The 12,391-nt window shown below is 44.7% G+C and overlaps 1 protein-coding gene across 5 annotated transcripts in view; it reads right to left on the bottom strand.

Annotated features, from left to right (window-relative positions):
• Positions 1–12,391, bottom strand: part of PRDM16 (PR/SET domain 16) — a 271,281-nt gene that overhangs the window by 164,145 nt on the left and 94,745 nt on the right. For all 5 annotated transcript variants that reach the window (XM_085080185.1, XM_085080190.1, XM_085080186.1 and 2 more), the window contains exon 2: positions 7,766–8,115. In XM_085080185.1, the coding sequence (XP_084936311.1) occupies positions 7,766–8,115 (350 nt within the window). The remainder of the gene's footprint in view (positions 1–7,765; positions 8,116–12,391) is intronic.

Genomic DNA, 12,391 nt, shown 5'->3' with positions numbered 1-12,391 from the left:
CAGATCCAAAAGGAGAAAATTCTGAGGGAAAGGCCTTGGAGAGGTTTCAGTGCCACACGGGCATGAGAGGATGGAGCTGGGAAAATGGGCCAGGCAGATTATAAAATGGGTGTTATAAAACACACCAAACCACCAAACACAGAGCTGACTGCCTGGGCAGATCCGAAGGGAGGAAAGAACTCTGAGGGAAAGGCCTTGGTGCCACATGGGCATGAGGGGCTGGAGATGGGATAATGGGCCAAAAATGGGTTATAAAACACTCCAAACACAGAGCTGGCTGCCTGGGCAGATCTAAAAGGAGATAAGAACTCTGAGGGAAAGGTCTTGGTGCCACACATGAGGGGTTGGAACTGGGATAATGGGCCAGGAAAGTTATAAAACACATCAAACACAGAGCTGTCTGCCTGGGCAGATCCAAAAGGAGCACCCCATGCTCTGGAAATGCTCCTTCCACCCAAAGGGCCAATTCCCCACCTTGCCTCACCCTGGGCTTCCTCCTGCAGGTGTGATTCTTCCATTCATGTTTCTAAAAATGACTCAAATTCAGCTTCACACCTTCCCTGGACAAGCTGCCCTTGTTTTGCAAAGCTGAGCTCCCTCAGTACCAGGATTGCCTCGTTTTGCACAGGTCCCAGCACTCTGCTGGGATGGGACACACAAAAAGAGGAATAATGAACACACAAAAGAGGAATAACGAACACACAAGGAAAGGTGACTGAGTGGTGTTTTAGCAAGTGAAGAATCATGTCCCACCAAGGTTCCACTCCTTCAGAAAAAGCAGTAGACCCAACCCTTCATTTCCATCCCTAAATACAACAAATCTTCCCGGCATTTCCAGAGCCAAGCAAGAAGCAACTGAAGCAGCAAAATGTGTGAAATCCTAAATCTCATTAAGTAACTCTTGCTACATTTACCAGCTCTCCAGATATGTGGTGCTGCCCCGGATCTGCCACGGGAAGAGGAGGAACAGTTCCAAATTATGCAGAGAATGTGATTTTCCCATTCTCTACAAGTAATTCATACAACATTTTACTTGGGAAAACTTGCTCTTGGTACTTCTTGCATCACACAGACTGAGGTAAAGAGATTGAATTTAGAACCTTCAGACTTTGGGACTGACCAGGAGCTCAGGTGGGGTTCACTGTAGGGTTTTTTGACCTTGGGAACATCCCTGGAGCTCTCAGTTCCCCAGTCCCCCAGGAACATCTCCAAGCAGTAAGAAGCATGAGTCTGATTCCCAAAAAACCCAACATCCTCCCGAGTCCCTCACACAAACAGCCTGAAAACTCCAAAATGAGTTATTTTGCATCACTCCCACCTTCCCAAAGTGCTCCTGAAAGAGTCCCCAGAGCGCTGCCTCCTTCAGAGCCCCATGTATATTTATGGGTTCACTTATTGATCATTTCCCTCACAAAAGCCACTGTGTTCCAGAGCTCCATCAGCCAGATTTTGCTGGGAGAGGACAAAACGCAGGTTGGATTTCTCTGCAGGTGAACAGTCCTGAGGGAGAAGCAGTGCCCTGAGTTCTGCAGGGCTTTTGACAATGAAAAGAGCTATTTGTCAAACCCCATGGTCGCCACGGAGCTTTTCATGGGATTTTGCTTTCTCTTTTTCCCTTTTTGAAAGCGTGGCTGATAAAATGCTGCTTCAGGAGCTGGTATTCAGGGATGGCTCTCGAAGACGAAAGGAAAATATTTATTTCCTTTTTCTGCTTGTGAATCAGAATGTTCTATTTAAAGAAAGTGCCCTCTGCCGGATTGCTCATGAGTTATTACCCCTTATGGAAATAAAGGAGAAATATCAGGAGGTATTCTTAGTCATTCCCTTCCCCTGTCTCTTCTTTTTTTCCCTTAATTCCTTATATACCCATGTTTTAGCCAAGTGCCTAAGATAGAGCAACTTATGATGGCATTCTTGGGCCTAAAAAAGGCTTTACTCTCTTAACCTTGGCATTGAAGCATTTAGGGAAATGTCAAAAAATGGGACAAATCTGTTGTTTCACTTGGATGCCATAAGGTGCATTTTTCACTTTTATCCAGGGTCAAAATAATTAAATTAAACCCCCACAAAAGATGGAGCTGTAGACAATGAGGTTTTTCCTGGGATTCCATCAAGCTCTTCCTCCGAATCCTGACCCAGTCCTTGCTCCTGCTGATGTGACTTTAATCCCAAGCATGGGAAACAGCCCAACAATTGCCAGCACCTGGCTCTGACCCTTCCCCTTCCTCGTGAGGTTCCCCTGACACAGAACAAAGCCCAGATCCTGTGGGGAAAATCAAAATGTTGATGCTGTCCCAGAGCTGCTCCCTGCAAAGGGGACGGAACTGAACGTGCACAAAGCTGAGCAACCTCCTCAGCCAAAATCTCACAATATTTAGAGTATTTTGAGGTCAGACACTTGTTTTTCCTCCTTGAGATTTTTTTTTTCACTTAAGCACTGAGTTTTGGCCAAAAAGTAGAAGTTTCTCTGCAGTTTTATATCCATGTGTATAAAAATTCTACCTGGGGGTTCTCTTGGCATCTCCTGAGGGCACATCTGGGCACCCCAGGGTGCTCTTATGTTTTGCTTTCCTCATGAATCCACAAATTCTTTCATTTCCAGAGTTATTCCAGCCTGGCAAATCTGGGAAATGATGAAGGAACCTTGCATGGGAAACATTACAGTGCAGGTAATGCTCTGCACCTCAGGAAGGGTGCAGAAAAAGGGTTTTTTCCCTTTCCCAGGCTCAAAAAACACACAAAATTCCTCAGCAATTCCCCTCCAAGAGCAGGAATTTGAGCTGGAAAACAGCAATTCATGGACTCCTTTTCCCTGTTGTGGTAACATCATTCTCCAGGCAAAGGGAAAGGCAGAGGCTGGAGAAAAGGAATGAATCAAGGAAGGAAAAGGAGCAGGAAATGTCATCACATCCTTGCAGGGCCCAGCTGAGAGCACCTCAGGAGCCATGGGGAGCTTTGGGGATTTCTTTGCTCATTTAAAGGACTCACACTCCTTTCAGCATCTCTGGCTAGGACAGGATAGACTAAAACTTTCTGCTTCAGCTGGATCAGATTTTAAAGGGAAATGAAGGAAGTTCTGTATGATCTGAAATGGGAAATACGACAAAACCATCACAGTTCAAGCCACGCTTTGAGGCTCCTTCCTATCTTAATATATTGAAGATAGCTTTAAAATGTATTGTTTAAAATATATTTTAATTTTGGAGATATTTTAATATTTTTAAGGCTCAAGGAAATACAATATAATTCTCCTCCCATTCATTCAAGGCCAGTCACATAAAGTAAATTTCCCTCAGCACTTAGGAGTATTCCTTAAAAAAAAAAAAAAAAGCAAAAAAAAAAAGCACTAAAATTTAAAGGACTAGCTCTGACACTTCAGCTGACAGAACTCTTTGTGCTTCAGCAAATAACCTCTCTTAAAATATAAATTAAAATATAAATTAAAATAAGCTGTATTTATCAGTGGTATTTACCCTGTGAAGCAAACTGACCTAAAATCATAATTACTTCCAAATCTCCTACAATTCAGGTGCTAAATTTCCCTCCAGGACGAGACTCCCATTCTCCTTTCAATTAGGAAAATTAACAGCACCATGATAAATCCCGTTATTCACCCAAAGTGATCAAAATCATTATGCAATTATTTTATTTTCATTTTCCGCTATTGAAATCATTATGCAATTATTTTGTTTCCATTTTCTGCGTGTCCCGGAGGCCATAAAGCCCAACCAAGCCGTGATTTATTCGGGGTGCAGGCAGCTCTGTGCTCTGTGTCAGCAGGCAGAGGAGCAATGGGATCAGGAGAAATGAAAATTTCACGTCACACTCCATAACCACCAGGCTCTCATGTGGGGTGGTGCCTTTTAAGGGCCCAAAATCAAAGGTGGAATGACATGATCAGCACAGCAGTGTCGGGGAGTGAGGGAAAACCCAACAGGTCCTGCACAGGAGCCACTGAATCATCCCTGGGAGGGGCTGTGGCTCAGGATTGACACATCTTATTTATTTTTATGAGATGAGCGTGAATCACTCGCTGCCATCCAGAGAGCCTTGAATGAGAGGTGTGGCTGAATTCAAGGAATATTTTTTTAAACATATCCCACAAAGCAAAGGAGATATGGAGCTGTGCTGCAGATAAGGCAGGACATGAGTTCAGGCCATCCCAGCCCAGCCCTTGTCTCTGCCTCAAAGAAAAACTGCCTGTAATAAAGATAATTGTGCATCTTTTTTCAAGGTATGGCAGATAAAACTCAGCTTTCTGCATTCCCGTGGATGGTTTGGGTTATTAATGGGCGAAGCTGAAAGTTTCAGCAGCACTAGGTGTGGAGTGAGGAGTTCAGATGGAAACACAAACTGAATTTCCTGAGGACTTCGAGGGACAATTCACTGCTCTGTTTCATTTTAATTTCCACAAATCTGTCCTTACTGGAGTTTGAAAAGAGAATTGGTAATTCTGCATTGGTAATCCATGAATAGAAGGGATCCATTTTCAAAAAGCCCTTAATAGCACATTTTCCAACCCCCAAAATGTTGTTTGGTGTTTTTCTTTAATGCAGAAGTCAGAAGGAACAGACGTTAATTCTGAAGCACCACGAACTGTACAGCAATAAAATCAGCATTTTCTAGCGAAGCTGAGGTGGTGCAGAGGAATGGCCACTTTGCAGCCAATGCCACTTCCAGTGACACTCCCAGCTTAGTCAAAGCCTGACAATAAATTTCCTGCAATGAAGAGCAAGAATTTCTTGTGCCAAAGGCAGAAACACTGTTCAGATTGAGACGCTCATGACTATGAAAAACAAGCAATCAAAAAAAGACCAGGTTTTCAGAATTTAAGAAGTGTGGAAAAGTGGGATTATCAATCCTAGAAACTACAGGAAATTAACTGAGAAATATTAATAGAGAAGAGGTTGGGTGTGAAGAACAGATATAAAACTGAACTAAATTCCTAATAGGAAATTCAAATGCAATATATTCAGATTGGCCATAACAAGGAGTTGTGGGGCAGTCTTACACCAGCATTCAACCCCCAAGTCACTGCAAGCCAAAACTACAAATTCCAGAGAAATACTGAACAAAAAAAAAGGCAAACTGCAGAAGGAACTTTCCTCATGGTCCTACAAATCCCAGATTTGTTAAACTTATCACCACTGGAAGAAACAGCACATGGAAGCAAAAGCCAACATGTTACTGGGTGACAGAAAACTCCTCCCTTTTCCCTTTTTTCTCTCCCTGCCCATTCCCTCCTGCTCAGTTTTAGGAACAGAGGATGAAAACATCTCCCAAGTTACAATTTCCCCATTTGCCATCAGGCAGAGCTGCCTAGAACATCTCAGGGCTTTTCCAAGCTTCCACTCCAAGGGAGCAGCTCAGAAACCATCACAGCACACAACATTTATTCCATGAATTCCTGCTCAGCACACGAAGGGATTCATGGCTGTTGCTCCCAAATGGAGTTGGGAAAAGATCCCTGAACTGTCTTCAAACACTCTGGGAAATGGGAAACTTCAAGAGGTGTCTGCAAGGGCAAGCAGGGAGTGTTGGGGTGGCTTTGGGGACACCTGAGGGAGGACAAAGCCCTTCCTTTGAGGTGTGAAATGTCCCTGCCAGGGACAAAGGAACCGCTGGAACTGAGAAGTGCCCCGGAGAGGGAAAGTTTGCTCAATTACACTACAAAAACAAACAGTATCACAAAGTCAACGGGAATTGATAAATATGGCCCCTATCAGCACTCAGGGCAGTGGGGATGTGGGGAACCTTTCTGAAAATCGTGAGTGTAAATATCAGCTTTTATCAGGAATATAAAGCACAAGGACAACGTTTTGCCAAGGTCAGAGGAAAAAAAAAGATTTGCATTACTCGACTTGGATCTCACTTGTACTAGCCAAGGAGGATTGCACTTTGTTCCTAAAAGTGGTTCTTAAAATAAAATAACAAACGAAAATATAAATGGAAACAACAAATGCCACCTGTCAATAATTGGGTCAGAAGAAGAGGATTCATCTTTCACATTGCAGCCTACAAATAATTCATATTGCATGTTCCTAGAGGGAAATGATCCTTATTTTCAGAGATACCATGGAGTGATCAATACCTTCCTCAGGAATCTGAAGCTGCTTTACACCTACAACCTCCCTCAACCAGACCATGTAGTGACAGCATAATAACAGGGATTTTCCCCCCCAGAAAAACCCCTTTTTGATGCTCATAGAGTAATACCAATCAAATATTCTGCAATGATATTCACAATAGAAGCCAACGCTGAGAGGAACTTCTGAGGAATGTCATTGGAGGAGAGAGAGGGAATGAGGGAAACACAACTCAGCTGAATTCCCCTCTTTTCCCTGCACTGGGATGGAAGGAAAAGGAAATTCTCAACTCAGTCATTCAAGCAAACTCTGATTTTAGCTCTTCAGACACTTCCTACTGCAGAGTGACAGAACACAATTGAGTTTGGTTCTTAAAACAAGAGTTTTTTGCTGTTTCCTGCACTTTGGACACATTGAAAAAGTAAACAAAACAAAAACATCTGGAGCTACTTCTCTGGGCTTCACTGTGTCTCACTGCTCACTGATTTTTGACATCGCAGTCAGGAGTGCAAATATAATCAGAGACAATTTAAACTGTTAATGCTGAAGTCTGGCCTTTCTGACCCAGGTTTCTAAGAAAACAGAGTTCTGTCAGTGCCCTGGTGCTTTCTCCCTGGGAAAACCTTACACTTCCAGCCCTCAGCTGCTTCCCACCCTGCAAATCCTCTGGGATTTTGTGAACCAGTTCACCCCAGTAGTGGCTGATGGAGGAATCAGGGCAATACACTTCTTCACCCAGGGAAAATGAGGGAAAATTCAGCTCCCACTTTTTTTTTGAGGGACAGGCCTCATCCATCCCACAGTAAAATCCTGCCAGGAAAAGGAAACCTCTCTGCCCTCACAGCCTCTTCTCCAGGACAAGAGCCAGCAGCTCCCAGGCAGCAGGGGGATGTAATATTGGGATAACACCAGGGCTAGAGAGAGGGAATTAAATATTGTATAATGGGCACTGGATGTGCTGTGTGCTCAGAGCAGGAATCCCAGGCTACATTTCACTGCTCACAGAATATCTCAGGATAATTGGGGATCTGCATATTCCCAAATGAAGACTACAGGAGCAGAGGAGATTAAGTTGATTTCTGGGGCAAGCCCAGAAAAGCAGGGAGAAAGATGGGAGCTGTGGGGCAGAGCTTTTTCCTGCTGAAGGGAGAAAGATGGGAGCTGTGGGGCAGAGCTTTTTCCTGCTGAAAGCTGAGTTTTGTTCAGCTCATGGAGAAAAATGACTTTCACATTCCTCCATCTCTGCCGCAGCGCAAGAAGTGGAGAACATCGGGGCTGTTAATGGGTACAAGGTATTTCTCCCTGCCCAGTTAATAATGCCTGCACCACTGACACGGGCTGGGAGTCAAAGGTAACAACCCCAACCACCAAACATGATGCGATTAATCCCATTCCCTCCACGCGACAACTCCCGAACACCATTTGGAAATGACAAGTGACCCGACATCATTCAGCAAACAGCCTTCCCAAACGGTGCTCTGAGGCCCAGGAAGGGAACTCGGAAAGGGATTTCTGCTGATTTCAAATCTTGCAGGTAACCGGGGTGCTAAATGAGGCTGGGAAATGTGGCATCAGCAAGGTCACCACCTCTGTCCCCAGGCCACCAGGCCTCGGTCCAGCTCCACGAACACTTGGCAGAGAAGACAAAGGAATGTGGTGCCCACATTCTGCACGCTTACCTCCCATCCAAAGTTTGTTTCCTTTAATGTGCTCCTCTGTACTGCCATATAGGGTCCAAATCTTTCCCCAACTTCAATCTTCTTTTTGGCCCAAATCCCTAGCCCTGCCCCTGGGATCGAAGATTCTCTGAGTTCAAAATCTGGTGGGATTGGAATGTCATCAGGAATGTAGACGGGAGCTTCATAGGGTGAGCCCTCCTTGGGAGTGAAGTCCTCACTGGTGGGAAAGGGTGACGGAGGTCCCACAGGGATGGGGGACATTATACTGTCCTCAGTTTCCTCCTCTGCGCTTTCGCCAGCAAGGAGATCGGGGTCGGCCTCGTACATATTATTTACAATCTCGCTGTCACCTAAAAGGGGAAACAGCAGAACAAAACACACTGAGACACTCGCGTGAACATTGGTAAATCTCTCCCTGGGACAGTTTTGCTAAGCCGAGTTTGCACACCTTGAAAGGATAAAAACCTCCCTGGAGGAACTCAGGTGGAACTGAGGTAAGGGCAGTGATGCTCAGGGGGTGGGTGAGGCTCACTGCAGCCTGGAATGTTCTATGGGGTCAGGGGTTCTCTGCTGTTTGTGTTTCAGTTTTGGAAAGAGGGAATAAAACACATAAAAGGTGGTCCAGATTCCCTTTAATCACTTATTGATTTAACTGGCTCAGTGTATTTTGTAAAGGGGGAAAAAATAACAAATGCAAAAAGAAATTAAGGCAAAATCCAAGTTTGGCAAGAAGTGTTTTCCTGGTGTTTGGGGTTCCTGCTCAGAGCAGCTCTGGCTGTGACCTCCCAGCTACACCTCAGCCCTGCACCTCTGCATCCCTGGTTTGTAACCAGAGTTCTGGAATGGTTTGGGTTGGAAGGGACTTCAAACTCATCCAGTGCCACCTCTGCCATGGCAGGGACACCTTTCACTATCCCAGGTTGCTCCAAGCCCTGTCCAGCCTGGCCTTGGACACTGCCAGGATCCAGGGGCAGCCACAGCTTCTCCAGGCAACCTCAGGGCATCCCCACCCTCACAGGGAAGGATTCCTTGCTAATCTCAAATCCAGCCCTAGTCTCTGTCAGTTTGAATTCCTTCTTGTCCTTGAGTGAAAACCTTGGGCACACAGAGGGCAATGAAGTTCAGGGATTTTTCCAAGAGGATTCAATTGCTAAGCAGGGACATTCATATGGAATGAAAACGGAGCTTTCTCATCCAAAAAGATAAAAATAAAGGGTGGTGGTAGGGGAGCAAAACATGAAGGGGAAAAGAAAAACACATTTGTCACCCAACACAAGTAGCTGGAGTAGTTTTGGGAGCCAGGGACTCCCAGGGGCACATTTAATGTCACCATGGGGGAGCAGCACCCCACAAAAGTGACACTTTTCACTCCTCCCAACTAGGAACCACCAGGGAAGAATATCTGGAAAAGCACTGCTCGACTTGAGGTATTTATAATTCATCTCTTCCCTAACCTCAGAATGCACCTTCTGTCTGCGAGACACATCTCCCCCTCTATTTCTTTTTTTTTTTAATGCCTAATAAAGATTTTCCTGAGTTCATGCCTGAGAAACCTGGTGGCAGACTCGAATAAGGAGGAGGATTTGGAGGATTTGCCAACATTTTTCTGTTAAAACAAGGAGCTGCCTGCTGCAGTTGACATGGGTTTCCTCTGCTGGAAAGTGCAGCCCTCCCTGCTCAAACATGTCACCAGAACCAAGCTTTCATGGACATGAGATACTCCATCATCCTGGAAATATTTGTGGTTGCAGTAAATGTTTTCTCGCCCAGTATTAGCAAGTCAAATCATTTTCTGCTCTATGATTAGCCTCTTTTGCACTTAAGGAACAGGAATTCCAACTGAGTTGAAGAGCAAAACTGGGTTTATTGGAGCACAACCTGTGAAAATTTCCAGAGGATACAATAAATATAAAGATACCTCACTGCTGAACGGTGTGTGATAATTTAATTTCTTCTGTCGGACAAGCAGTGAAGTTCTGATTAAATTTTAATTTACAGTGAAGCTGATCCCACATCTGACTGACCTCATATTTCAAGAGAAATCACCAATCACAGGTAAATCTGTCTTTTTAGGTGTTAAAAGAGCAGGGACTGGCAACAGGCATGAAATGATAAAACAGAACACTTTCAGGTATATAAAAAAATAAATAACAATAAAAAAATTTTTTAAAAAGCAGAGAACATCTGATTTTCCAGGAGTAACCCCCAGCTCTGCTAAGCTCCATCCCAACTCAGCTGCCACAGAGAGCTGGACATGGACTGTGGCCACTCCGTGGTGACAACCATGCTGTCCTACATCTGCCCCTCCACGAGGGTCTCGCTGCTCTGGAATGTCTGCCTGGGTGAAAAGCAGCTCCGAAATACAACTTGACCTTATTGTTATTGTCATGAAACTGAAATTAGTCCCCTCAAAGCTCCCCAGCGGAATGACTCGCTAAAAAGGCTCATTGAAAGGTTGTTTCCACAGATAATCAGATATGGGCAGACGCTGAAAATCTGTGTGACACCAATGAGGGGCTGGCAACAATGAGAGGGATGGATTCGTGGTGGTGAGAGACCTCATGAATAATCTATTTAGCAGCTGGGATGAAAGGGAAAGCATGGCTGATGTTAGAGGAAATGGTGGTAGGCGAAAGAATGCGTTAGGTTTTGGGGTGATTTTCTTGGATTTGGGCTTTCATTCATTTATTGTTATTTTTTATTACCGTTGTCATTATCGTGTTTCCTGTTTTAATTATTATTGTTGTTGTTGTTGTTAAATATCTAATTCTGCTACGGAAATACCCAATTATCTGAAATGACTGAGTGTTTTTTACACTCACAGATTGCAAAGAGCTTCTTTGACTTCTTCACTGGGAACATTTACAGAACGTCCCAAAAATTAATTTTTGCTGGGCAGGCAGTGCCTGATCACCAACACAATTGAGAATTTCACTGACCTGGGCTGGGTAATTCAACATTTCTGTGAAACAAAGGTATTTTTATTTTATTTTTTTCTAAGCAAGGAGAAGAATGACAGCCACCCACTGAACTCACCCACCTGGAGCCTCAGGCCTGAGGGAAATATGGGAGCAGAAGAGAAGAAAATACAAATATTCACAGAGAATTTTGACTTTGTAGCTGAGAATGGAACCACACAGGGACAGAGCAACAGGTGCTTTTTCCTTAGGGATTAACTGGTGGTTGGAAGGGTTTTTTACATCATTATTCAAACTTTGCAGCTCATTCCTCGCTGTGAGTTTAGAATCACATCTGAGTATTAAAACCTCAGTGCTGTCTAGAACTGCTTGTTATGTGCTTATTATAATATATTATAATAATACAATCATATAAAATATTATCAGGAAAATATTCATTAGGCCAGGACTTCCCTGGGATTTGTTTCCATTTTGTGGCTCTACAGGAAGAGCAGTGGACCTCAAAAAAGACCTCAACCACCTTTTCCAACCCAAAGAGGGACATCATCACCACCTCTACAACTCCTGAGGTTCTTCCCCTGCGTGATTTTCCTTGAGGAAGCTTCTCCAGAGAAGAAAAACCAATCAAACCCAACAATTCCTGATATAATTCCTGGTGAGAGAGAAGGCAGGGAATGTCTGAGCACTTTGCACAATGTCTTGAGGGGCATTGAGCAACCTGCTCTAGTGGAGCTGCTCATGGCAGGGAGGTTGGAATTGCTTGATTTTAAGGTCACTCCAACCCAAACCAGTCCAGAATTCCATGATTCTTTCTTTTACACCTCCAGCAAACAGGACCACCCACATTTCTAACTCTGGGGTGACAGGATTCCATCTCTATTTGCTGTGGACTCAGAATGTTTCACCACCAAAAAAAAGGCATTTTTCTGACCCCTTCGTAGAGATGGATCCCATCATCAAAACACAGCCCTGCTCAAGGAGGAAATATTCCCATTAAGGATGTACTTAACTCCTGCTGACAGAGTTCATCACCTCGGGGGGTTTTGCTCTCATTTTACCTTCATTCAGGTGGATTCTAAGGAATACCTGCTCTCCATCCTGCCTTTCTCCACTGGGAATCCTGCAGGAACCTCTCTGCCCATCGCTCTGTGCCCTGCACGGGGCAGGAGCTGACAGCAGGCACAGCCCAGGGCTTGGCAGCCACGACCCTAAATCACCAAGGGCCTTGGAAAGCCCAAGGATCACCCACCCCAAAGTGCCTCCAGCTCAGAATGATCCCAGTGGTCAGATTGCCACCTGATGGCCACAGCTGAAATACAATGGAAAATCCGAAATTCAGGCCCTGCTCTGCTGCATCTGCCTGGCAGGATCAGCCCAAAAATCCAGTTTTCCCTAAATGTGGTGGGAACTGCTGGTATCCATCAGTTCTGGATCCAGCCCTGGCATTCCTGAGCTGTGAGTCCGTCTAAATCCCACATGAAACGAGATGAAATCAGAATTCTCTCTAAACTTTCACCCTTCTCATGGATCCACACCTTCCTTTTCTCCCTCCTGGATGCAAACCTGAAACTGCAAACAAAAATTGCCTGCCGTGCCAGGGGGATTTCACTGCTGGGTGTGACAAACACCAACCACTCTCTTCTGTAGCCTTGTGGGATGAAGGAAATGTGCCTTTGAAGGTTGGATTGTGTAAGACCCTCTGTGGAGG

This window comes from Lichenostomus cassidix, chromosome 21, assembly GCF_008360975.1.
Source record: "Lichenostomus cassidix isolate B80296 chromosome 21, HeHo_3.0, whole genome shotgun sequence".
Taxonomy (NCBI): domain Eukaryota; kingdom Metazoa; phylum Chordata; class Aves; order Passeriformes; family Meliphagidae; genus Lichenostomus; species Lichenostomus cassidix.
This window is presented reverse-complemented; position numbering and strand designations above follow the sequence as displayed.